This window comes from Daphnia carinata, chromosome 5, assembly GCF_022539665.2.
Source record: "Daphnia carinata strain CSIRO-1 chromosome 5, CSIRO_AGI_Dcar_HiC_V3, whole genome shotgun sequence".
Classification (NCBI taxonomy): domain Eukaryota; kingdom Metazoa; phylum Arthropoda; class Branchiopoda; order Diplostraca; family Daphniidae; genus Daphnia; species Daphnia carinata.
In genome coordinates this window covers 884,022-906,713 of record NC_081335.1, presented here as the reverse complement: position 1 = coordinate 906,713, position 22,692 = coordinate 884,022, and the positions used below count along the sequence as shown (strand labels likewise).

The window sequence follows — 22,692 nt, the reverse complement described above, 5'->3', positions numbered from 1 at the left end:
TCCGCCATTTCCGATCGGCTGCTGCAATTATTTACCCAAAACAATTGAAAAATATACCAAAAAAGATGTTGAATCTACCAGTAGATGGCGTTGATAATCAGTTTAGAGCCTAAAGGCGGGAAGCGGAGGAGGTCACTGCAAGAGAGAAAAAAGGAGGGAACTATTTAGAAAGCGCGTAGCGTCCACGTTTCGAGTTCCATTTATTATTCCATTCCTTCAGTTACCTGCTGTGCCCACGGCGCATACCTTGGCCCTCGCCAGAGTCGAGTTGTGTGTGTGTGTGCTGCTGCTGTGAGATGCGGGTGAACGGTTGAGTTTTTTTTTTTTTCTGGTCGGTGCTGTTCTTTTTCAACTCATCTATTCATGTCGCCATCGACTCAAAAAGACGACATCTCCAACAGAAAAAGGACCAGAAATCAACACGTGGCATTTCATCAAAACGAAGAAAAAGTGTACGAGTGTGGTGATTCGAGTGCAGCCAGCAGAAAAAGTGGTTCATTGGACGGCCATTCTCCTCGTGTGTCTTAATCGCCATCGTTGTGTTTTTGCGATATTCGTTTGTGTCGTTGAGAATTTTTACGGTACATTGGAAAAACCAACGCCCCAGTTGAATGACAGGTAAAAGGGACTAGAAATCTCCATACAAGTTAACCTTGACAAATCTATACACACACGTAACAATTTCAAGATCGTCTTGTTACGTGCCTGTGAAATTCTGCGTTTTTTTTTCATTTATCTAGTCCCTGGAATGTATAACTGGGATCGTGACTGTATGTAGATTCATATCACAAAATCTGTTTTTTTTTTATTCTCCCGAAAACTTCCCCCCTCCAAAAAACTAGCAGAGATATGTACAAAAGATCAGGCAACAGGTCAGACCCACGAGGAATATCACCTTCGAAGCGATTTGAACGCACGGCATTCCAGTCGTCCATCTTGTTGTGTGTGTGTGTTTATTTGGCTCCCACACGGGCGAGTTTTCTTCTTTCTTTTTTTCTTTTAAGCTTAACTCTCTTATCTTTTCTTCAAAAAAACAAAAAAACAAATAGAGAGAAAAAACTGGGCTGACAACAAAAGTTATGAGCATCCGGCTGCTTTATAGATGCACACGGAAGAATTATAAGCATTTTCTCTTGCTTTTTTAGCTATTGCTGCTGCTGCCTTTTTCTCGAAACAATCGCCGGGCGTTTTTGAATTGGCGCTGGCCATAAAAATTCCACTGTGAGCTGCTAGCCAACCCCTCCATGTTTGGGATTCTTCTTTTCTTTCGTTTTTTTTTTTTCTTTCTTACCGAATGTGTCTAAAGCAGCAAAACTTAAGCAAAAGCTCTTTTGTTGTGCACGCTTGCCGAGGATGAAAAAAAGAGAGAACTAGCCTTCCAGCTAGGTATTAGTAGCAAGTAGGAGGTATCGTAAGAAGTAGAGAGATTCCTTTTTTTTTTGACACAAAACAGCCTCGATGACAACACAGAAATCGTTCGACTCTATTTATTTCGAGATTCAAACGGGAAAAATGTCTTTTGGTGTAATTGATGTTACGCTAAAAAAAAAAAAAAATTCTTGGATCCAAGACGTGATTTATTTTTTCCCTAATCGTATGCAAACGACCGGCCTCGGAATAATATTTCCTCAAAGTCGTAAAAAGACCCCCGAATATACCTACCACAACGTAGTCTTGTGTCTGTTTGTGTACCATGTGTTTGTGTCAGATACGCTTCGATCTGGCCCTTTTTTTTTTTTTTTTCGAATCCTCCCCTTGACACAAACACAGCAAAAGTTTCAAAAAGAAATTCTTTCGTTGTTATTGTATGCCGGCGGGAAATGAAAATGGCGGCCATTGCTGTCCGTTTATCTTTTTTGATAGCAGCGCCAAAGTCCTCCTGCCGATACGAGAAAAAATTTCGGGGAGGGATCTGTTTTTGTTGCAACTCTCAAAAATATATAGCCAGGGTGAGTTATGTGGTCATTACTAAATTTGTCGGCATCCCGTTAATAATGGTGAAGCAACTTCGTTTTTTTCCCGGCATATCTTGAGCTCCTTTTTTTTTACGATTTCATACCGTACCTTCATAAACCGTACACATACGCCAAGTACTTCCAACAGAGAATAGTGCAGCATCCGGCGTCTATGTATCATTATTTAAATGAGCCTCTTTTCTATCCATTTCAACCACAGAATTTTTTTTTTTTTTTTTTTTTTTTTTTTGTAAACTATCGTTGTTATCTAAATCGTTTTCTTTTTTCGGTGGGCTAAAAAATAGACGATGAAATGGACGTTGTCCTCTAGACAAGGTCGTCTTTGTCGTGAAATTCGTCGCCTGGAACACGAAGGGCGGGCGTATAGTGGACAACAAGTCTTTGACATGGCATTGGCTCGTAAATTCACCTGAAAATAGGGTTGTTTTTTTTTCTTTTCTCTTGTTTGTAGTAGAGAGTTCTCTTTCTTAAATAGTAGTAGTAATAGTAACCTCCCTTTCCTTCCGTGTTTTGTCGGTCGTAGTGAATGATGACGTGGGAGTGGTCCTCCTCTTGTCTCTGTGGCCTGAACGGCCAATCAAGTAATGAACCGATTGATTGATAATGGGCAAGGCCGTAGGTTCAACTAATGGACGTTGAATGAGTGATCTTGTGCTATGATCTTCTTCAACAGTTCTTCTTTTTTTCTCATCACAGAAAGGTATCTCATATACGCTAAGCTAAAGGCCATTTTGAAGGTCGTGTACTATAGTATAGACGTTAGTAGTAAAGCAAAACACTGGCCCTCACTTGAAGCAACTGGAATGTGTAAAAGACGTATACCCACACCTGACGACTTGTTCTTTTTTTTTTTTTCTTTCATTTTTTTTTTTTTAAAGAAAAATATATCCATCTATAAAAGAAGAATAGGAATTCCGCCTGAAGAGAGAGGGGTCCCTCAGTCAGAGAGAGAGAGAGAGAATAGAAGATAAAGAGCGAGGAATGTTGAGGCGAGGAGCTAAAGGAAGATGACGAAGGCCCTTCTTGCCTGCCGGGGCTTTGGATTTTTTTTTTCTTATATATATTCTGTTTTGGCCGTTGTATTAGTTACCTGGCTCTTGTCACCTGGGCAAAGAAGAACGAAAAATCTCTCCTTTTTTTTTCAACTGAGAAAATGTCAATGGCATTTTTGCGTGTTTTTTTTCATTAATCGAATTACTATCACTGAAATGCTCGACAGCAATCTTTCTCTTTTTGGTTAAAAGACCTTCGCGTATTTCTTTCATTTTTGGGGGTCTGTCTTCCTTTTGCGGCTGGCATTTTTTTTTTTTTTTTTTTCGTGACTGAATAAGGGGAGGGGTATGATAACAATTCAAGAGCATCGAGCACACAGCCGCTTCACAGAGTGTCTTGTCTTGTTTGGCGAATTTTCTCTTGCATTTGAGTAGACACTAGAACAGACGGTGCTGATAAGCCGAATTGAAAGAACAAGGTAAATCCAAGTGGAAAGAAAAGAGTTAAGGGTGTGTATTTTTTAATTAAGAATTCGATTGACAGACAAGCAAGTCATGCGCTTCGTGCGGAATATTTTCTTTTTTTGTTATTCTTATCAGAATGAAATAACGATTTCATTTGTTTATACATTTTTTTTTTCTTTTTCCTGTTTAATCGGGTCGCCATACATAACAGCCATTAGATAGCCAACGGATAGATAGGAAGGAAAAAAGAGAAAACCAGTTTGAAAAGAAAAGAAAATAGAGGAAGAAAAATGAGGAGCGATGAACAGCAATTTATAAGAATGGAGTGAAAGTTTTTTTTTTTCTTTTATATTTATTTCCCCTCCGCCGAGAGTCGCCGTCGGGACGATGTCAGATTATATACGCAGCACGAGTGGAAGTTTTACATACGAAGAGGGGCCTCCATTGCCTTTTTTAGGGCTCCAGCCGCTGCTGCGTATCGCCAGTAGCCAAAATGAATTCCCCCCCAAAGACTTTAAAGAAAGCCCCTATATAGCAGTGGTACTAGTAGGGCTACATAAATATATATATATATATATATTTTTTCTTTTAGTCCCCCCCCTACACACCTGTAACATGAAAGAAGATTTTTACCGAAGAATTTTTTTTTTTCCTCTTTCCCCCTCCATTTAAAATTATTTATGCGTACATTTTCAAAATGATAAAAACAAATGTTCTTTTTTTCTTTCTTTGGCCAACAACAGGTGGTACAACAATAACTGAAAATATTCCAGTCTGATTCATTCGGTTGACTGATCCCATCGAATCAGGTGATGAGTCTAGCGAAACTCGTCTTTTTGTTCTTTTTTTATTAATCAAATAAATATGTTCCAGGCGAATTTGATGTGATTATATGAAGCCCCATGTGCGTTATGGCCATACACCACACTCGACGGCTAGTGGCGGGGGCGGGGCTGGATCTTCGTCCGTTGCTGCCGGACGTAGCCATCAACTGTACCGGCGGCCTGGCGGAGGTGATGACGATGACTCCTCGATGATTGAAGAATACAAACTGGAGGAGCAATTGGCGCCGTTCTACGAGACGACCTCCTCCTCGTTGTCGGAACGCAACGAACGAACATCCTCCTCCTCTGCGCAACAACAATCGGCCCGATGTTTCCTGCCGTCGGCCTCCCAATCGCCCGGCGTCAAACCGGCTCTCAGGACCATCTCCATCATGGAGACGCTTAGCGAGCTGACCAATTCCCAATCAGCTCGCGCTAGCGGGGCCGATGGAGCCACCAGTCGGATACGACGCCCACCGGAAGAGACTTCATCTTCGTCCTCTTCTGGTGGCACGCAATCTAAACCTCATCCGGCCGCGTCTCACACGGCCCAACAAATCGGCATCCAGCGACGGATGAAGAAAGGAGACAACAACAATGGGAACTCTATGACGGCCATGGCCAGCTTGTTAGACATTCCCCAGTGGTATCCTACTACGAAAGGGAGAGTTGCATCCGGTCGGACGGATGTAATGGGCCCAAGTGTCAGCAGTGAAAGAGTGTGGGACGTTTCTCATTTCGCCATTGGAAGACCGTCCACCAACAAACATCAGGGGAACAACAACAATTTGACGGCCCACCGGAATAAAGCGCGCAGTGTCCAGGATATGTTGCTTCTTCACAGTCCGTCCAAATCGATCCAGTCTCACAAGAACAACGTGACATCCAGCTCGTCAGGTGTCGTTGTGTCGTCGGCCACCAGTGCGCACGGTTACGGCTCCCTGGAACGGAGGCGAAGACGACGGCCGGGCACCAGAGCCGGAACAGCGGGATTCGGTGTTGGCGTGTCCGCCCGTCGCGGCGAAACGGATTGGGAACGCGAAGCGGACGAGGAAGATGACGACGAAGAAAATGTCCGCGTCTACGGCGCTGGTTTGTGCGTTGTTGATGGAAGGCATGACACTGAACCGATGTACCCCATGCAAAGTGCTGTGCCCCTCTTCCGGCAACAACCATCGAAAAATCACGGACGGAATAACAAGAACGATCCTGTTGCGGAGGTGACTCGTCACAACTACAAACCGCCGGCCGAATGGTTCAAAGAGAAACGACCTTCTCCATCACATGGCCAGCAAACCAACAGAATGCTCAAGGTTGGTGGTGGTACGTCAGCGCCGGAACAACAACAACAACAGATGTTGCTTAATAAGGAACGTGGACAAACGCCGGATTGGATTCACAAAATCTTTGACGTTGCTCGTCGTGGCCATTTGTTAAAATTGGTAATTTATTCATCTCCTTTTTTTTGGGGGGGTGTTGGTTTCACTTTTTTGTTCTCGTTTTTATTGTCACGCAGCAACGAGTAGTGACCGGGATGGAGCCAACATTGGTTAGAAACCTGTCGGATCATCGAGGCAACAACCTGCTGCACGTCCTCGCCGGATCGGGCAACGCTGACGCATTGGCCTGGCTCTGCTCCTCGTTCGGTCCGGAGATGCAGGACGCTCTGCTGGACGAAAACAAGCGCGGATTGACGCCCGTCGTCGCCGCCATCCAAGCCGGCCGGTTGGAAGCGCTCCAATTTCTGGTGGATCACACATCGGCGCGTGAACGATTGGCTCCAGTCGATGGCGACCGTTCCCTCTTGCACATAGCCGCCAAATACGGCAAGGTGCGTCCCAATCATTTTTACACGCCTTACAGCAGTTTGATTGCGATTTGCTATTTTTTGCTTGTGACATTTGAAAACGGGTTTTCTTGTTTAAAAAAAAAAAACGATACATTCCAAAGAACCTGTTGGGCCCAAACAGGGAAGACCTACCCCCCCCCCCCCTATAACCCACCCCCTGATGCTGGAACATTCATCGACATGTAGCAAGAGGGGGGAATAGGAAAAAAAAAACAGCGGTACTGTACGCGGTGTCATTAATTCTCATAGCGTACAGACACAGCTTGACGTCTGGACAATCTTAAGAAGAACATTAGCTAGGCATAAATCATCCTCCCCCCCCCATCTTTTTGCATATTATTGTAATTTTTCTTTCCTCTTCTCTTGATAAGGGCATGTACGTTAGACCCTTGTCGAAGAAGAAGAAGAAAAAATTAGAAAATTTTTTAAAGTCATATAACAACATTTCTTTACGACGTCACAGAAGGCAAAGGAGGAGGTAAAAGAAGCGCCTCCTCCCCCCTTTATTTCTCTCATTTGGGACGAAAATGCGCCAAACACCCCCCGCCATGTCGTGATGGTCCAGTGTGACAGAGCACATTCCGCATTCCATGCGCTATTTTCTAGAAATTATATACGTTTACACGAGAAAAAAAAAAAGAGAAGAATTTTAATAACACATGCATAGCATTTATTGGGACCTGTATTTATTATTATCTCCATAAAAAACGTACCATCTTTTTTCTTCTTATTTTTTAACAGATCGACCTGGTGGCCTGGCTGGCCCAATATATGGAATCGCACGGCTTCGAGGTGGATCTGCGGGACCATTGTGGACATAGCCCGCTCCACCTGGCCGCCAGGGCCGGGCACGCATCGGCCGTTGCCATCCTGGTGGCCCATGGTGCTGACGTCACTGCCAAGGTATTCTTTTTTTAATTTTTTTTTTTTTTTTTTTTTTTTTTTTTTTTTCAATATAAAGACGAAATAAATCGTCTTTCCTTCTTCCAATCAACCACCCAGAGCTCGTACCGTTTTTAATTTTATTCAATTATTCAGGACAGCGTTTTGTTTATTTATTTTCTGTTTGACATTATATCCTCTTTTTTTTTTCTCCCCCCTTTAAAAAAAAATTCTGCCGACGTTGGGGGGTGGGGAGGGATGTATTCAGAATTTGTATTTATATTTTTAACTTTTTTAAATAACCCCAAACATTTCATGGGGATTTCATTCAAAGTTATACCCGATGACCCCTTTTTTTCTGAATAAGCCCATTGCACGGCTTCTCTCTCCTCCTCCCTAAACCCCTCTTTGGGGCATAACCCGTAATTAGTTAACAGTTTCGGGATAGGAAAGGAGAAAATAAATAAAAAAAAAAAAAAAAAAGGATGAAGGAATGAAATGGAATGCGTGACCTCACTCTCTCTCTGGTCGTGCATTTGAAATAAGAAAGAAAACGTGCTCAGCGTCTTGGTACTATAATGAAACCTTCCATCATTATCAAAGGCGATCCAGATTCTTGATTTTTTTTTTTTTTAATTCGTTTTTAAAGAAAAATTCATTCATTACAAAAAAAAATCTTTTTATTACATTATTATGAGAAAAGAAAAAACATAAATTGCAAAAAGAAAATACAAATGAATTTTCTTTTTTTCCAAAAAATTGATAGACAAAAATATTTAGGATATAATAATAAGAGAGAGAGAGAGAGAGAGCCTAAAGCAATTTCAACCAATCCCAATAAGGACATGAAGCTGTGTTATTTTGCCTATAAAAGAAAAAAACGAAAATCGCAGAGCTAAAGCGAAAAAAAAAGGGGGACAGAGAGATCCGTCCGGCTGTTCAATATTCCATCCGCGACCTATTGATTTTTCTTTTTTTCTTAAGTGTTTACTTTCACGTGGGCGGCGGCAAAGACTTTCAAAGAAAAAACACAAATTGTGGCTGGGCATTCTTTGTCTCTTTAATAAAAACAAAACAAAAAAATCCCTCTATAAAAATTGTGATAAATGAATGGAAAAAACGAATCCGATGAGATATGATCGTTAGTATTGTTTCAAAATTTAATGGGGGTCTTGTCACTTTTTTTCTTTTAGAATTTGAAAAGCGAAAAAAAAGGGCAGTCTCCGTCACATAGATTTATAGAAGAATATTTTATTTTTTGTTTTTTTGTTTTTTTGTGACACAGCGCTCGTTATCATGTCCGGAGACAACAACAAAGTTTTTTTTTTTTTTTTTTTTGAAGTAGTTTGTTACTATCGAATATATATTTTTTGCCTATTTTCTTTTTTGATGGAGGCATTAAAAAAAAACACACCACCCTTTAGAAGAGACAGAATGTCTTTTTATTTTCGTGCCTTCTCCCCCCTCCACATGTGGAATGTTGTAACTCTACAAAAATACGCGAACTTGTTTTTTCCAATAGATCGGACACAGTCGTTTAAAGAGTGCGAGGGGAGTTTAGGTGGAACAACATTTTATGCTGATCGTCATTCGCTCGGGCTGTCGACCTTTGCCTATATATACTTTTATGTTCCTTTAAGCCAGGGGTTTTTCTCTCTCTCTCTCTATACGCACAACAATAATAATAATACTGGTGGCTCCACCTCCTTTTTTCTGTGGGTGTGTGTAGAATGACATGGGTCATCGTCCTCTGGATCTGGCCAGCGCCAACGGCCATGTGGGAGTTGCACAACTGCTCCGGCTCCATGATGCCGCTCTCTGCCTGTCGTCGGAAACACTGGAGGCCAACGAGGAATTGGACAACCTCCGCGGAGACTACGCCGAACTCAAATCCTACTTCAGGCATGAGCTTAAAATCTATGATGATGACTTGGCTCTCTCTCTCTCTCTCTCTCTCTCTCTCTCTCTCTCTCTCTCTCTCTCTCTCTTTTTCTATGAATATATTGTGTATATATGCTAGAGGAAGGGAGCAAGAGAAAAAAAAAACCTTGAGGCTCTATTGTGCTACTACGTACTTACCTGGACCTTTCTTTCTTTTTCATTTTTATGACCCCATCATTTTTCATGTTTTATTTTATTTTTTTTTTTGGGGGGGGGCCCCTCTCATTCCTTTTTGTTATTGCAGGGACGTGCTGGTGATTGGCAAGCGCTTCGCCAAGGAGCGAGATGAAATGTGCCGCCAGCTGGGCAGGCTCTACGAGGACGTCACATCCCTCCATCAGGCTTTACTCTTTGAACTGAGGACCCTACATCGAGATCTGGCTGGCGTTAGGGATCGAGTCAGCAGTTCTCGCAAAGCCGGAGAAATTGCAGAGTAACGATCAAAATTTTTTTTATACCTTCGATTGATTTATCTTTACATTTTTTTTTCTATTTTAAAACAGCCGCAATTTGGATGAAAGCGTCGCGGTCGTCGAAGCGCTGCACGATAAGTGGCAAAGCCAACAACGTAGTTGGTTCTCGAGTAATTTAGCCGACATGGAACATCGTCTGCTCATGGCCGAAGATGGCTGGAAACGATTGCGCACGTCCACCAATACCAAACACCGTACTTGTCAAATCAGACCTCACGAGCTACTCAGGTATTTTAAATGCATAAATCAGCCGAGAATTTTGCATCTAATTAAAAGAAAACACGTTTGAATTTTTGGAATTTAAAAAAGGAGTCGACTGGCAGCTGTCAACGCCCAGGCCAGCAATATCCAGTGTGACGTGACGACCCTGTCATCCGACGAAGGCTCTTTATATTCGGGTTGTTGTCAATCGGCTGGAGCCAGTTCGGATGGCGAGGAAAACGACGCCTTAGTGTCCATCGAGTCTGGCAACTACAACAATAGTGCCCATTTTTCGCCACCGGCCATCAACAGCGCTGCAGCCGGTCGAGCGGCAGAGAGTGTGGCAGTTGCGGGTTCAACGGCGGCTAACACGAGCACCACCGGCCCACCTACTTGGTACAAGAGCCCGAGGAGTTTGGCCGTTGCCTTCAAGTCACGTCAGGCTGCTAGCGGCCACGCCCGAAATGGAACGGCGGCAGCCGATTCAACAAGCGGGGCCGACAGCGTCTACGGCACGTTACACGCGGCCGTCCGCAATATGGGCCATAATCCGGCCGAGCCAGAAATCAAGGAGCAACAGCTGCTGGAGAGGAGCTACCACCGGAAGAAGCCGACGCCTTCATCATCTCGGCAAGAGCTGCGCAAGAAATTGCAAGAAGTCAAACTCACGTCGGAGTCGGGCAACGCCTCTGTCATTGAAGTCATCGAGCCATCTAGTAGCGAAGCGGATGACGACGACGTCCTCGACGGACGGACTCCCCGTGATCAGTCGACGCCGTTGCGAGGCAGCAACACGCGCTCGTTCAACGCTTCCTTCTCCGAAGAGCTGGAAAGAGCGAGGCAAAGCAAACGGATGCATAACAATCCATCGGTGGCCAATGAATCCGTTGGTGCTGGAGTGCCTGCCACAAGCGCGACGGCCAGTGCAAAAACATTAGCCGAACCTGATTTGTTGGCTGGAACTGTCCCCGTTATGGCTGGATCGTCTTCGCGTAGCTGTCACGATCTCAGTTTGGTCCAGCGACTCGTCGATCAGCAACAATTGGTAGACCACCAGCTGGCCACTGGTGATGATGCGGAGGTAACTGGCAACTCTACGCGGAGTCATTCCAGCTTGAGCAGCAGCAACAACACGGCGGTGACGTCGGTATCGGTCCCGGCTGCTGCCGGATCACGCAAAAAAAGCGGAGGATTTCTCACGAAATTTGCGTTGAAAGCGCGTTGGCCGTCGAAGCGTTCCAGCAAGTCCAGTTCGGCTGAATCGCCGTCTTTATTGACGCCGGCAACGTCACCGGTCGCGTGCGGCTCTCCGCAAACGACGGCCGAGACGGAGAGTGGGCCGTCTGATTTCAGTTTAGGCGACTCGCCATCGACTTCATCGCCGCCGCCCGTCCATCACCATCATCATCGTCAGTGCGAAGAAGAAGAAGAATCGACAGCAGGGACATCTGGCGGTGTAGTTGCCGGATTGAGTCAGATGTTTGAGGACATGTCCATGTCCGGCATGCTCAAATCGCCGTCGAAACCCAACGCCCAGCTGATGGCGGCCAGTCTAGAAAAGCGTGCGAGCCACTCGTTGGCTGGCCCAGAATCGTTGGATGGATCGCGATGTAAATCGGCAGCGGCTGGATCGACGCCGGCCGAATCTTCCAATCAACAGGTGGTGATGGATTTGCCGCCATCCACGTCGCCTCCGCCAGTACCCCTGGAGATTGAAACGTACAATTCAATGTCTCCGTCTAGTCAGAATGAAACGTCGTCCTCGTCCGTCTGCAGTTCCGGCGGTACTAACGTCGTCGGCGGAATGCAACCACCTCCGCCACCTCCGCGCTTCTCGACCAACAGCAAAGGATCGTCGGATTTATCATCGAGCAGCAGCAAAGTGAGCAGCACGTCCGGCGGAGGAGTCAGCGGTGGAGTCGGTGTAGGAGGAGCCACGCCAGGCTCATCCTCTGCATCATCGTCGACATCGGCTTCACATGGAGGTGCCGAATCGCTTAGCGTAGCCGCTTCGGAGGACTCGGGTATCGTCATGGCACGGCCGGCTTCATCCGCTTCGAAATCGGATTCATCACCTCGTCATCCGCCTTCGTCATCCTACACTTTCACGAACGCATCGACATTCAGTCCGCTACGCAAAGCAACGCTCACGGGAAGTACGTCTTCTTCGTCGACTCATCAATCCATCCAGGCAGAGGCCGAACAACAGCGGCAAGGTTTATCGTCTCCAGCACCGTCCGATTGCATTTCGAAGGCGGAATCGACAGCGAGTGGTGACCTGCTTCTCTCCAAAACGGAATCGATGCGCCACTTCCGCCAGTTGGCTCGCATCGAAGAACAAGCGGCGAGCACAACCGGTGTGGTCGCTGGGCAAATGGTTGTGGATGCGGATAGGAAACCTGTTGAGCATATGACATCAACTGCCGGCCAAGATGCCAGCGTCGAAATTGCCCACCAATCGGGCCAGATATTGACGTGGAGAGAAGCGAAATTGAAGAATCAAGTTGTGACTCCACCGCCACTTGAAGAACGACTTAATAAGGTATTATCATTTTTCAAATTCAATGTTATTACATTTATAGAATTTCACTTTTTAAAATAGACACGCGTGAGATTGGAAGAGAAGAGCATCCGGACGTTGAAGAAACGGCACCACCACGTTTCGGAACGGCCGTGGTACGACGTGTCCGACGACGAGTCAGATTTGCTGACGCCCGAACGACTCACTAAGCTCAAAACGTCCTTGTCTAGCAGCGACAGTCCCAGCAGCGACAGTAACGGTAGCCACGGCAGTAGCAGCAGTGGCGAAGAGGAAGAAGTCTGAGGTACCCCTAATTTTTAGAATAGTTAATTGATCATTTTTTTTTTTTCGAAACGTAAGAAATAATTATAATATAAGTCCATCCCCCCAGTTGCCATATATATTATACATACATATATATTAAGTATTTCAACTTACTGTCAGTCCTAGAGGAACGCATAAGACCTCGCCTTTTTTTTTTTTTTTTATTAATTTGGTTAGAACGACGAAGTGCTGCCAACAGTGTATAAATAGGTATGTTGTATAGTTAACTTTCAGAATTTCTCGTGTTGCCAAATACCTCCCTTCGTACGGCTCTACGTACACAGTTAACACCTGCTTTTTTTTTCTTGATCAAATGCCAATGCAAACATTACTGAAAAAGCTAGCTGACATGTGGGAGTGCCATATCATATTTGATTTGTGACGTAAAAATTTCTAGCGATGGGGAAAACATTTCGATGTGTGGGGTTGTCGTTTGTTGCTTTGAAAGGCCAGGCTCCACATGTTTTTGCATAAGCCTCTGTATACAGTAGCCAGTCTGGAACCCTTTAAATTTTTTTACATACTTATATACAGTATATACATTACTTATATAATATATATATACATATATATATGAGTCTTGTTGCTTAAACAATATTGTAATTGATTACGTTTTTCTTTTTGCGTGTGTTTTTATTTTGAAAAATCAGACCTTGAAAATGTTTTGCGGTTCAAGTGGATCAGGGATCTTTTTAATTCGTGTCTTCCCCGTTTTTTTTTTTTGCGCTTTCCCTCTGTTTTAGCTTAGAAAAACATAACCAAACTTAATTTGTGGTTATTCCACATCCCCATCATTTTTCAGATGTCATTTTTATATATTTCAAAAAAAACAAACATTAAAAGACAAAAAAAAAATAAAAATTTAACGCCGAGGTAACAAGAAATCACCATTGGGTCGATACGTTGCTACTGTGTTTTATTTCGTGATTTCGTATGTAAAAGAGGCAAATTTGAATTTAAGAAACTTACTAAGATTCCCTTTATCCCACCCCGCCCATTGACCCACACAGTACGGTACCTGAAAGTTGCATCATTCATAACCAGCAATCAGCTATTGGGCTAATTTCACACTTAGTTTTTTCCTTTAACCAATCACATACCCGATGGCTATATTCAATTATTTTATACTCGACTTTTATTGCATCTTAGTTTAAAAACAGAAAAAAAAAATTGAGAAAAATTCCGTCCATGGTTGTTGTTGCCGATGATGTTTTTATTCGTTAGCTATCCGCCCCATTTTGCTCAACAAAAAAAAAGTAATAATAATAAGTAAAAAGTTTGTGAGTTTGTGTGTGTTTGGTGTGTATATATCTATACAGTTTTTGATTCTGCTGTAATGTCCTTTCCCATTACGTCGTCATCACCACCACCCCCTTAATATCTTGCGTGTGTTTTCTTTTTTCCCCTTTTTATTTTGCTGATTTTGATGTCAATAAAATAAAAATAAAAGAGGAAACAATCACCTTTCATCCGCTACCTTGATTGCGTTCTACCTGTAGCCAATCATTCATTAGATAGGACTGGGAACAGTTAACAGTTCCAATCCTATCGAGTGCTTCATTACTCCCGTCCAATTACCTCAAGTAGCAACAGGTACTGTATATAAAAACGGACGACATCGAGCGGACACTGCACACGACATCAATCCGCCGGACAAGCCAAACGACCCCTAAAAAATCAGCCCACATATTCTACACAGTAAGGTATAATTTAATTTACATTAAAATGTGTTACGGTAATTAAATTTCTGCTGTTTCTCAGATGTTTGCTGTCGTGGTATCCATGCATGCAATGCTATTGGTTCTATCCGTAGCTGGCCTGCCCGCCCATCACCAAGTGGAGGCCCGTCAGAGTTCAGATGGTTGCGGACCGAATCCATTAGTGGCCGTCATCTCTTACGCTCGTGAATTCGGTAAGTTCCACTTTTCATATACGTACTCGATTTTTCAAATATTATTCACCTGGAACACGTGGAACTTTTCGCAGCCGATTTCAGTCCTTATCAATTGATGCGTTTCATTGAATCGGACACGAAGGCCGGCAGTCAACTGCGATCCTTACTCCGAACGTACGACGATTGCGTTCGAACGGGAGACGGTGCCCGATACAAGAAAAGTTCCAGTGTGGCTGAAATGATGTTTAATGACGATGTTGACTTGGTTAGCGATCCAAACACATCTGTTCCCCGGATGATTGGAGTCAATAAACAGCATTCACTCCAGCAAGCCAACCAGTCATTGTTGAGAGCTCTGGCCAGCCACAAACTGTTGTAAATGTAATGGATGTCCTTTACTGAACGAGTCGTGCCGTTTAAAATTCCTGTTGCATTTCTTCACGCAGTCACAAGTCCTCACGCAGCATTCCGTTGTAGTTACAAAAAAAAAAGTTACAAATATGTATAAATATACATCCATGTAGCATGCCACCAATGTTTCTTTCTGGCCATAAGTAACTCTGTTTGAAAGAGTTTTATCACGAGGGAAGATCATTGGACCTACGTCATCGAAATTCCTTGCCAAATTGGACGACTCAGACTCTATTTTTGTATCATTCATGGTCACTGTCTGACCTTTTTTTTTTTTCTTTTTCATTGAGAAGACATTACATTTTAAATATAGATCATCCCCATTGATAGTGCGAAGGCCCTGAAAATAGGCGAAGAAGAGAAAGTGACATTTCATTGGTGGCGGGCGCACAACGAAAAATGGACAGGTCTTCGGTCGACAGATGACGAGTAGGCGGAGCCTGTCCGTTTTCTTATAAACCACGTGAGAACCGTGGAATTATTCTTCATATTCACTGCGACATTCGCATGAGCCGGATCTTCTACATCGAACAGGTACTGTGACTCCGCTACCCTTTCACCTTTCATTTCGAAATCCGTGACCTTTCTTGTGTTCCGCATCCCCCCCCCCCCCCCCCCCCCCCCCTGTGCCCCACATACCAAAGAAAAAGGGTATCATTATGGCTTGGAGCCCCCTCCGTTGGCAATTCTTTGAAGGTTAAGAATATAAGTGGGTGGATTCCTCTTTTTTTTTTTTTTGGCATTTCGACATTATTTTCTGTTTTCTTGGGAAAAACAGTCACGTCTCGACGTGTTTCCATCGAAATTTCGCATCTTCACACAATTCCTGAGGGGTAGGAATTGGGAGAAATAGAAGTTGTAAATGTGATTATAGGCGGTTTTTTGACGTGTCGGTACAAACGTAAAAGATGGAAGCAAATGTATGCTCCGAGCATCTCGTCGCATCTTCAAGATCATTAGAATAGACTTCGTGCGTCATCACAGACCGGTTTTTTCCCCTCGTTTTTCCCACTGTTGCAACTGTAAATTACATCGATTTACGCTTGTTTTTTTGTTGTTGTGTGCAGAAAGGAAGAAATGAAGACGACGGTCGTTACAATTCCTATCATTGTGGTGCTGATGGCTGGATTGACCACGGAATTGCTAGGTCATCCTGCTCCCGACAAACGCGCCCAACATCACAATCATCGTCACCAACACACCGACCCTAATAGCGGCAGAGCTTCGCGTCTCCTTTATTCTCCGAGATCGCGTTCGCTCAGCAACAATAACGTGCCCGACATGCACACTGCCCTTCGCAGGTACCTTCTGTTATTTCTCGTTGACGGGGCAACGCGAGAAACCATCAAAATGACGGTTGTAACAGAGCCAATAAAATGTTTGGGTTTCTTTTTTTTCTTTGACTGATTGTGTCCGATAGATTGAGAGAAAGTCAACAAATGGCGGCGTTAACTGAAAGGCAAACGAACTCAGCTGGGATTGTTAACGATCAACAACCAAACGAAATGGATGGACCCCATATGAATCGAAGTGAAGAAGACGAGAATTCTCTTAAAGGTAAAAATAGTTAAGCTTTGTGTTAATTGTTGGTAAATGACAATCGTTATTTATATGGTTGTCAGAGTTGTGTCATGCCAAAATATTGCAAAAATGCGGATCGGCCGTGATTGAAGGTTTCGCCGAGAATGATTTGCCTTTGAATCAAAAGTGTCGCATCCGAGAAGTATAACTCGTACATCCAAACCGCAAGACTGATAAAGTGATAAATGTCTTGTTTAAAATAGAATTTCCTTCATTGCGTCATCAAAATGAAGAGACACACGTGTCATAAACGTACCCGAGAAGACCTACTTTTGACCGATGAATATATTCGAACTCTTCGTCAGCAGATACTCACGTTACTTTGGTATGCATAATTTATTTTTTTAAATTACATGGTTACCATATTCCAAATGTTTGTTACGTCATTCAGGTCGGCTCGTGGTTGCGTCTTGGGCATTGAAGCACCCAAGTAGCCTATTACGTCTAACGTACAGTTTATCCCATGACAAAGTCCAATTTTTTTATTCTTTATTTATCTTTACAACTTACATGCTTAATCTCATTTGATTGACGGCACTATTCCTCGCGTGGTCGTCCCATTCATGAATGTCTTTAACTGCAACATTACAATTGTTCCGATGTATCTGATTATGTTCATGTAATTGGTTCAACCTCGATTGGATGTATCGATAGGAATGCTTTTCGAAGCTCGGAAAGAACAGAGAAAAATGAAAAAGTAAGAAAAAATAACGTAGATTAGTGCCCTATTTTTCGTGTTTGGCTTTGAACCATTGTGTAATTTTCTATCAAAACATCTAGTAATTCTTTTACCGGTTTGTAATCTGCAGTAAACTCATTTTCTAATTAACTATTTGGATAGATGGCGTTGGAGGACTAGTTAGAAGAGTAACTGATAGATGGAGGCTCTAGGGAACAATTCAAATAACAAAATACAACGCGTGGTTGCCATCACAAGCAATCCTGTTTTAAAATTTTTATCGTTAACTCCTGTTTATTTTATTTTTGTTTCCCAGTGTTTTTTTTTCTAAGTACCAATTCTTCCTCCGTGGCGAACAGCTTCTAGCATATACGCTTTGATCTGCGATTTTTTTTTGTTACCAAACAATTTTCCGAACAAAAAAAGCTTTAACTGATTAAACGAACTGTTTTTTCACGGAAATTAAACTATGCTCAATGAATGTCCGGCTTTGTTTTTTATCATGTGAGAGTTATCATGATTGAGCAAATTTGCAATGTTTTTCCACGAATTTTGTCCACATCCAACGTAAACACGCCACGTAGTATTCAAATTTACCAGCAGATGGCGTTTACTGGTTAGTACCAAGCATCGCCAGCGCAGAGAAAAAAAGTGAGCTGCTCCAGTCACAGCCGGTGTGTAGAGAGTCGGTCTTATCCACATTTTTTATATTATTGCAAAAACCACTACCAAAATGGAAAAACGAATCGAGTTAGAAAAAAGAGGAAGGAATCCCGATCAGGTATTGTCAAACAATTTTTTTTGCATCGTCTCGTGGCATTACAAGAATCGATTCAACTGGATGGTATGCTCGTTTACTGACGTAGTCGTATGTAATTTCTTCTTAAATTGCAAACTGTTTGCTTCAGTACATTTGTTGGTCAAATGGCGAAGATGCGGCCACGTCGCTGTATGATTTGTTTTGTAATCTAGTCGATGAAACGAGTTGAGGAAACACTTGCTGGCGTCGCTCAAGAACATGTTGTTTAGCATGTTCGTACACTGTCCGTGAATGTGGCGTGGTTAGACAGTTATTCACAGAGTGTGTGTATGTATCAGCCTCGTGAAGGCGTCCGATAGACGCGCTGTGTGTATGTGTGTGTGTGTGGATCCACGGGGCCTCCAAAGTCGTACGCAGTACTTGGTCTTTAGGGACATTTTTCATACGTTCTGAGCCGATTCAGACTTATCTGTCGTGATGAGCTATTTTTTCCAATGATACTGTTCCACGACAACAATTCTTGAGCCATTCCAGTGCTTAGCAAAAGTTTGGAAAATGGACATAAAAAATGAACGTTACGTCTGGTTTCGAGTGCCCGCCCATTTTGGCGCCATTTTCAGTTCAAATTGCTTGTTCCCTTTTTTGTTTCTAATTCGTGAATAATAATAGAACTGCATTTTTCTCACTTCAGATCACAGAATTAAATCTGGATAATTGTCGGAGTACAACTATTGTTGGGTTGACTGATGAGTTTGTTGGTCTTGAATCTCTCAGTCTCATCAATGTTGGGCTCACCAGCCTTAAAGGATTCCCCAAGCTTCCAAATCTACGAAGGGTATGAACTGTTTCCTGTAAAAACTTGCCTAGCATCATCAATTTTTTCATTTGTTTAATAGCTGGAATTGAGTGACAACAGGATCTCTGGTGGTTTGAGTGCTCTTAGCGGCAGCACAAAACTAACATCACTTAACCTTAGTGGTAACAAAATCAAGGATCTAGATACTCTGGAGCCACTCGTAAGTTTCGTGGTGGATTGGGTGAATGGTAGATTGTAAATTTTTTTTTCAATTTGTAGAAAGAGTTCAAGATGCTACGATCCTTAGACCTGTTCAACTGCGATGTCACAACCAAAGAAGACTACAGAGAGAAAGTGTTCCAGTTTCTGCCATCACTGAAGTACCTTGATGGGTAACTAATTTAACATATTTTCATTCACCATATTGGATTTTCATATAATGTGTGATTTTCATAGTTATGACTGCGACGACAGAGAGGCAGAAGACGATGAACTCAACGGCAACGACGAAGATGAGGAAAGTGGTGAAGAAGCACCTGACAATGATGAAGGTAAATTTAACCTTAGACAATCTCATAGTATAACCCGTCACGATTAGTGCTTCTTCAGATGAAGGAGTAGAAGATGAAGGAGACGAAGGTGAGGAGGAAGATGAGGGAGAAGAGGATGTAGGCTTGGATGCCATTTACAAAGACAACTTGGATGTAAGATATACATAATTCAATGATGTGGTTCATTATAAAAAATATATGTATTCTGTACAATATTAGGAGGAAAGTGAAGGAGAAGATTATGAAGGGGCTGGAGATGACACTGATGAAGATTTAGAAGAGGAAGAAGATGATGGTGAAGAAGTAGAGGAAGAAGGTATTATTGTGAAATCGCAAAAGTCATACTTGTATGTGCAATTAACCTTTCCTCTTTGTCCAGAATCGTCAGCACGAGGGAAGAAACGAAAAATGGAAGACTGACTGGACAGATAAGCCTGCCCAACCTTTCTATTTCATTGCTGAAAAATTTTGAAAAAGTGTTAAATGCTAAACAAAAAAAAAAAGAAAAAGATAGAAAAAAAAGAAATGCCAAGAAAAGTTTGTTTGAATGTATCCACTCTTTGATTGACCACTAAAACTGGACTTGCAGAGGTTTATGTGAAGCAATTGGCATGTTAAATCTACTCGGGAGACTACGATCGTGATGCAGTACAATTAAGCGTCCTTATTCTCATGTTGTGTACACTATAAGGATTGAGCTTTCCTCTTTTTCCCTTACCCTCTCTTTCCTTGATCCTTCCCCACATCTTTTTATTCCAGGATTTTTTTTATTTTTGATAATGCGGGAAATGCTGCTGCTGCTGTTGCCATTGTTCACGTTATTTTCGGAAAGAAAAGCGCGCCACCTCCACTCTTTCCTCCGCAGTTAAGCTACAAACTCATTGCGAGTTCCACCTTGTTCACCACCAACCTCATACCCGTAAATGCGTCATCTTATTGGAACGTGTCTTCGAGAATGGTAATTCAAACTTTATGATGAATATGACTAGATGATGAACGTTTTTCTTCTGTTTCGGCAACCGAAAGTGTGGAGCATTTTCAATACATGTTTTCCCATTTACTAGAATGAAGTAATATTAATTTCAAAAGCTCTTTTGTCAGCAGATTAGAAAAGTAGTCAAAGATTTGGCGGATAACTATGGCAATCCGTTTTCCCCGAAAAAAAAAAAAAACACTCTTCTTTTTTTCCGATACGTAGCCATCTACCGCTCAGACTCGTTATTACTGGCATAGGCAATTTCAGTCCATTGGATGCCATTCGCAGTTAGTTCACTAGCGTGGATGGAGAATAACGCGTGGCTGGAGGAACAATTGAAAAATGGATAAGATAATAAAACAAAAAAATGGTAAGTATAAACATTATTATATTGGTTTTCAATTATTAATTATTGTTTATTAGATCAAATTATGAAGCTACAGGCCCAGTTATTGGAACAACACAAAATATTAGATAACAACAAAGCTAAGGGTCGTAGGCCTAATACGTAATGATTCTATTTATTTGCTTTTATTCATTCGTGTTTTTTGGCTCAAATTTTGAGTCTACAAGCTCAGCTAAGGGAAAAGAACAAATTGGAACGGAACAGTTTCCAAACAGTGAAGGAGGTTTTTCCAAACTCATCCCTAACTGAACATGAGGATGAATTGGCATTAGGCGAACACAGTCAGGTACCTAAATTTTTCAAATAAGAATTCAAAATAAGTATAGAATTTTAACAAACAATTATTTATTGTTTAGTTATTCAGTCTACCACCTGACAGTGTGTTAAAGTTAAATTCTGTTAGTGCTGCACTAAAAGAATTGTTAGTAATAAGTCCATGCAGCAAAGGAAGTGAACAATTGTGGGACCGTATTTGGGCTGAAAATGGGTGTGGTATGGAAACCCAGAAATAGCATGAGTTCAACATAAAACATGAATTAGGTACTTTTCGGTTTTTTATCTATCGAAAAAATATTTTTAATGCTATTATTTTGCATTCACAGAATTTTAGCAGGGGATCAAGTCAAGTCTGGAAGTGTTACAGGATGGAAGAGTCAGCCTAAAGTTGAAAAAACACTGAGAGTGCATTACCATTAAGGTATGAGGTAAAGTAATAGAGTATGCAAATTGTCTAATGAGAAGTACCATCTTGTGTGAATGAATCCTGTGTAACAGCAATTCTTTATAGTTCTGTCACAGCTAGAAGCCTCAAATAATTCTGCTTCTCTTGCTAAAGAACAACTTGTCCTTTATGTTCACAGTGTTGGTGAAGCTGGGTACTTAAATGGCCCTAAAGATGTTTTAATTTTGCTGCCGTTGCAGAGATGAACATCAAACATGGACTCCTTAGGTATGAAAGGAATTTTCTTCAAATAATTTTGAATTTATGACGAAGAATTTCTCTTCCTTTTTGCCAACCAGGTGTAATCTACAAAAAAAATTTTATCCAATAGGAAAGGATTTTCAGCATACTGGGAACACAACTATAAACAATGCAACATTCTATGGGTGCTATTTTATCATTCAAGAGCCTTATACAATGATTTTCATCTGCAATTTGTATGGCCTTTCCCAAGCTTCTGCCAGAAGTTGAATCTATGAGTCATGTAAGTCACATGAGCAACAATTGAGATGCTTAATGGTGTTGTTTTTCTTTTCTCAGTATAGGTTAATAGTAACATTGGATCTGAAAAGATTCTTGGTTGGGGCAAGACACTGAATAAATTGTAATGACTGAATGGATGACATGACATTTCTATACTTAATTCGGATTCCCGAGACGGTATTTTATATTTAAAAAATTGAAGTGCATATCTGGGCTCCCTTCCTTTCCGTAGCCCCGTTTCCCCTTGACTCGTAATAAGCCCGTAGGGGGTCATGCCCCTACTGTACGGTATATATAAAAACAACATATACCGAGGTTTGGAGGGCTCTGGCCGGAAAGGGGACGTGGATGTCTGCTTAGTCCGATGATGTGTTCACGGAGGGCTCTGTGGCTACCCACAAATCCGAACTAAAGGTTAATCGCTCCTGTAAAAATGTTCCAAATCTTCAGCTCTTCTTCCGGCTTCTCTTAGCCAATCACCGGGTAATCTCCCCGGTGGGTCAACAAGGCAGTGTCTCCCCCTGCCTGGGTTGACGGCAACTTTTGAAAGGGCTATTGTGCCTTTTTAAAGTTGCAAAAATAATTGTAATGTGCAGAGAATTGTCAATAAATTTTTTTTATAAAATATTTTATCCAAAACTTGTTTCTTTCATTGTCTGTGTTCGCTTTGTTCACACATTACATTTATCAATTTTTTTTTAGTTAGCTTGCTCAATTCACATATATTGTTTATGCCACCTTTGATGGTAAGCATGGTTTCCATTGGTTTATCGTTTACTATTTTTCGTTCCTATTTTCCTATTTCCTATTCGTTCTCGCATTCAATTATTATCCAGGGATCGAACACTGGATGTTCGGCATACCGCGTCGATGCTCTACCAATGAGCCATGAATCATGTAATGCCAAGTTGGCTTTTTTCTAGTCACTTGCGGACTTGCATTTACACTTTGAATAAAACTGAAATGCATTACTGCAATATTTTTTT

The 22,692-nt window shown here is 42.1% G+C and overlaps 4 protein-coding genes and 1 long non-coding RNA gene across 6 annotated transcripts; all 5 read left to right on the top strand.

The window, feature by feature from the left end:
* The first annotated feature begins 93 nt into the window (after positions 1 to 93).
* Positions 94 to 13,915, top strand: LOC130696297 (uncharacterized). Its single transcript, XM_057519389.2, has 10 exons — positions 94 to 618; positions 4,177 to 4,242; positions 4,307 to 5,699; positions 5,774 to 6,088; positions 6,848 to 7,009; positions 8,718 to 8,890; positions 9,174 to 9,362; positions 9,433 to 9,630; positions 9,712 to 12,145; positions 12,206 to 13,915. Exons 3-10 carry the CDS (start codon positions 4,326 to 4,328, stop codon positions 12,425 to 12,427), a joined length of 5,067 nt encoding a protein of 1,688 aa, XP_057375372.1. The 5' UTR covers positions 94 to 618; positions 4,177 to 4,242; positions 4,307 to 4,325; the 3' UTR covers positions 12,428 to 13,915.
* A 107-nt stretch (positions 13,916 to 14,022) lies between these two features.
* Positions 14,023 to 14,883, top strand: LOC130696293 (uncharacterized). The gene is made up of 3 exons (XM_057519384.2): positions 14,023 to 14,151; positions 14,210 to 14,360; positions 14,435 to 14,883. Exons 2-3 carry the CDS (start codon positions 14,210 to 14,212, stop codon positions 14,719 to 14,721), a joined length of 438 nt encoding a protein of 145 aa, XP_057375367.1. The 5' UTR covers positions 14,023 to 14,151; the 3' UTR covers positions 14,722 to 14,883.
* A 278-nt stretch (positions 14,884 to 15,161) lies between these two features.
* On the top strand, positions 15,162 to 16,969 carry LOC130696285 (uncharacterized). Of its 2 annotated transcripts, XM_059495383.1 has the most exons (6): positions 15,162 to 15,287; positions 15,821 to 16,054; positions 16,174 to 16,310; positions 16,376 to 16,476; positions 16,538 to 16,659; positions 16,726 to 16,967. In XM_059495383.1, the coding sequence occupies exons 2-6, from the start codon at positions 15,831 to 15,833 to the stop codon at positions 16,766 to 16,768; spliced, it is 627 nt and encodes a 208-aa protein (XP_059351366.1). In that variant the 5' UTR covers positions 15,162 to 15,287; positions 15,821 to 15,830; the 3' UTR covers positions 16,769 to 16,967. The 2 variants fall into 2 exon arrangements, with proteins under 2 accessions (XP_059351366.1, XP_057375359.1); XM_057519376.2 differs by lacking the exon at positions 15,162 to 15,287 and having other exon boundaries at positions 16,726 to 16,969.
* Positions 16,970 to 17,633: 664 nt separating this feature from the next.
* Positions 17,634 to 20,180, top strand: LOC130696281 (acidic leucine-rich nuclear phosphoprotein 32 family member A-like). The gene is made up of 8 exons (XM_057519372.2): positions 17,634 to 17,794; positions 18,465 to 18,608; positions 18,670 to 18,789; positions 18,849 to 18,961; positions 19,026 to 19,120; positions 19,179 to 19,273; positions 19,340 to 19,436; positions 19,500 to 20,180. The coding sequence occupies exons 1-8, from the start codon at positions 17,747 to 17,749 to the stop codon at positions 19,538 to 19,540; spliced, it is 753 nt and encodes a 250-aa protein (XP_057375355.1). The 5' UTR covers positions 17,634 to 17,746; the 3' UTR covers positions 19,541 to 20,180.
* Positions 20,181 to 20,353: 173 nt separating this feature from the next.
* Positions 20,354 to 22,022, top strand: LOC130696309 (uncharacterized). Its single transcript, XR_009002595.2, has 5 exons — positions 20,354 to 20,466; positions 20,520 to 20,788; positions 20,859 to 21,042; positions 21,105 to 21,451; positions 21,523 to 22,022. It is a non-coding gene; the product is annotated as an uncharacterized LOC130696309 (long non-coding RNA).
* Positions 22,023 to 22,692: the final 670 nt, after the last annotated feature.

Excerpts from the sequence above, each read along its gene's own strand:
- LOC130696297 (XM_057519389.2), top strand. The coding sequence starts at position 4,326 with ATGAAGCCCCATGTGCGTTATGGCCATACACCACACTCGACGGCTAGT. Across the intron at positions 7,010-8,717 it reads GTGCTGACGTCACTGCCAAG|AATGACATGGGTCATCGTCC; the intron begins GTATTCTTTTTT and ends GGGTGTGTGTAG. Across the intron at positions 12,146-12,205 it reads TTGAAGAACGACTTAATAAG|ACACGCGTGAGATTGGAAGA; the intron begins GTATTATCATTT and ends TTTTTAAAATAG.
- LOC130696293 (XM_057519384.2), top strand. The coding sequence starts at position 14,210 with ATGTTTGCTGTCGTGGTATCCATGCATGCAATGCTATTGGTTCTATCC. Across the intron at positions 14,361-14,434 it reads CTCTTACGCTCGTGAATTCG|CCGATTTCAGTCCTTATCAA; the intron begins GTAAGTTCCACT and ends AACTTTTCGCAG.
- LOC130696281 (XM_057519372.2), top strand. The coding sequence starts at position 17,747 with ATGGAAAAACGAATCGAGTTAGAAAAAAGAGGAAGGAATCCCGATCAG. Across the intron at positions 18,790-18,848 it reads TAGATACTCTGGAGCCACTC|AAAGAGTTCAAGATGCTACG; the intron begins GTAAGTTTCGTG and ends TTCAATTTGTAG. Across the intron at positions 18,962-19,025 it reads TCACTGAAGTACCTTGATGG|TTATGACTGCGACGACAGAG; the intron begins GTAACTAATTTA and ends TGATTTTCATAG.
- LOC130696285 (XM_057519376.2), top strand. The coding sequence starts at position 15,831 with ATGAAGACGACGGTCGTTACAATTCCTATCATTGTGGTGCTGATGGCT. Across the intron at positions 16,055-16,173 it reads ATGCACACTGCCCTTCGCAG|ATTGAGAGAAAGTCAACAAA; the intron begins GTACCTTCTGTT and ends TGTGTCCGATAG. Across the intron at positions 16,311-16,375 it reads AGACGAGAATTCTCTTAAAG|AGTTGTGTCATGCCAAAATA; the intron begins GTAAAAATAGTT and ends TATGGTTGTCAG.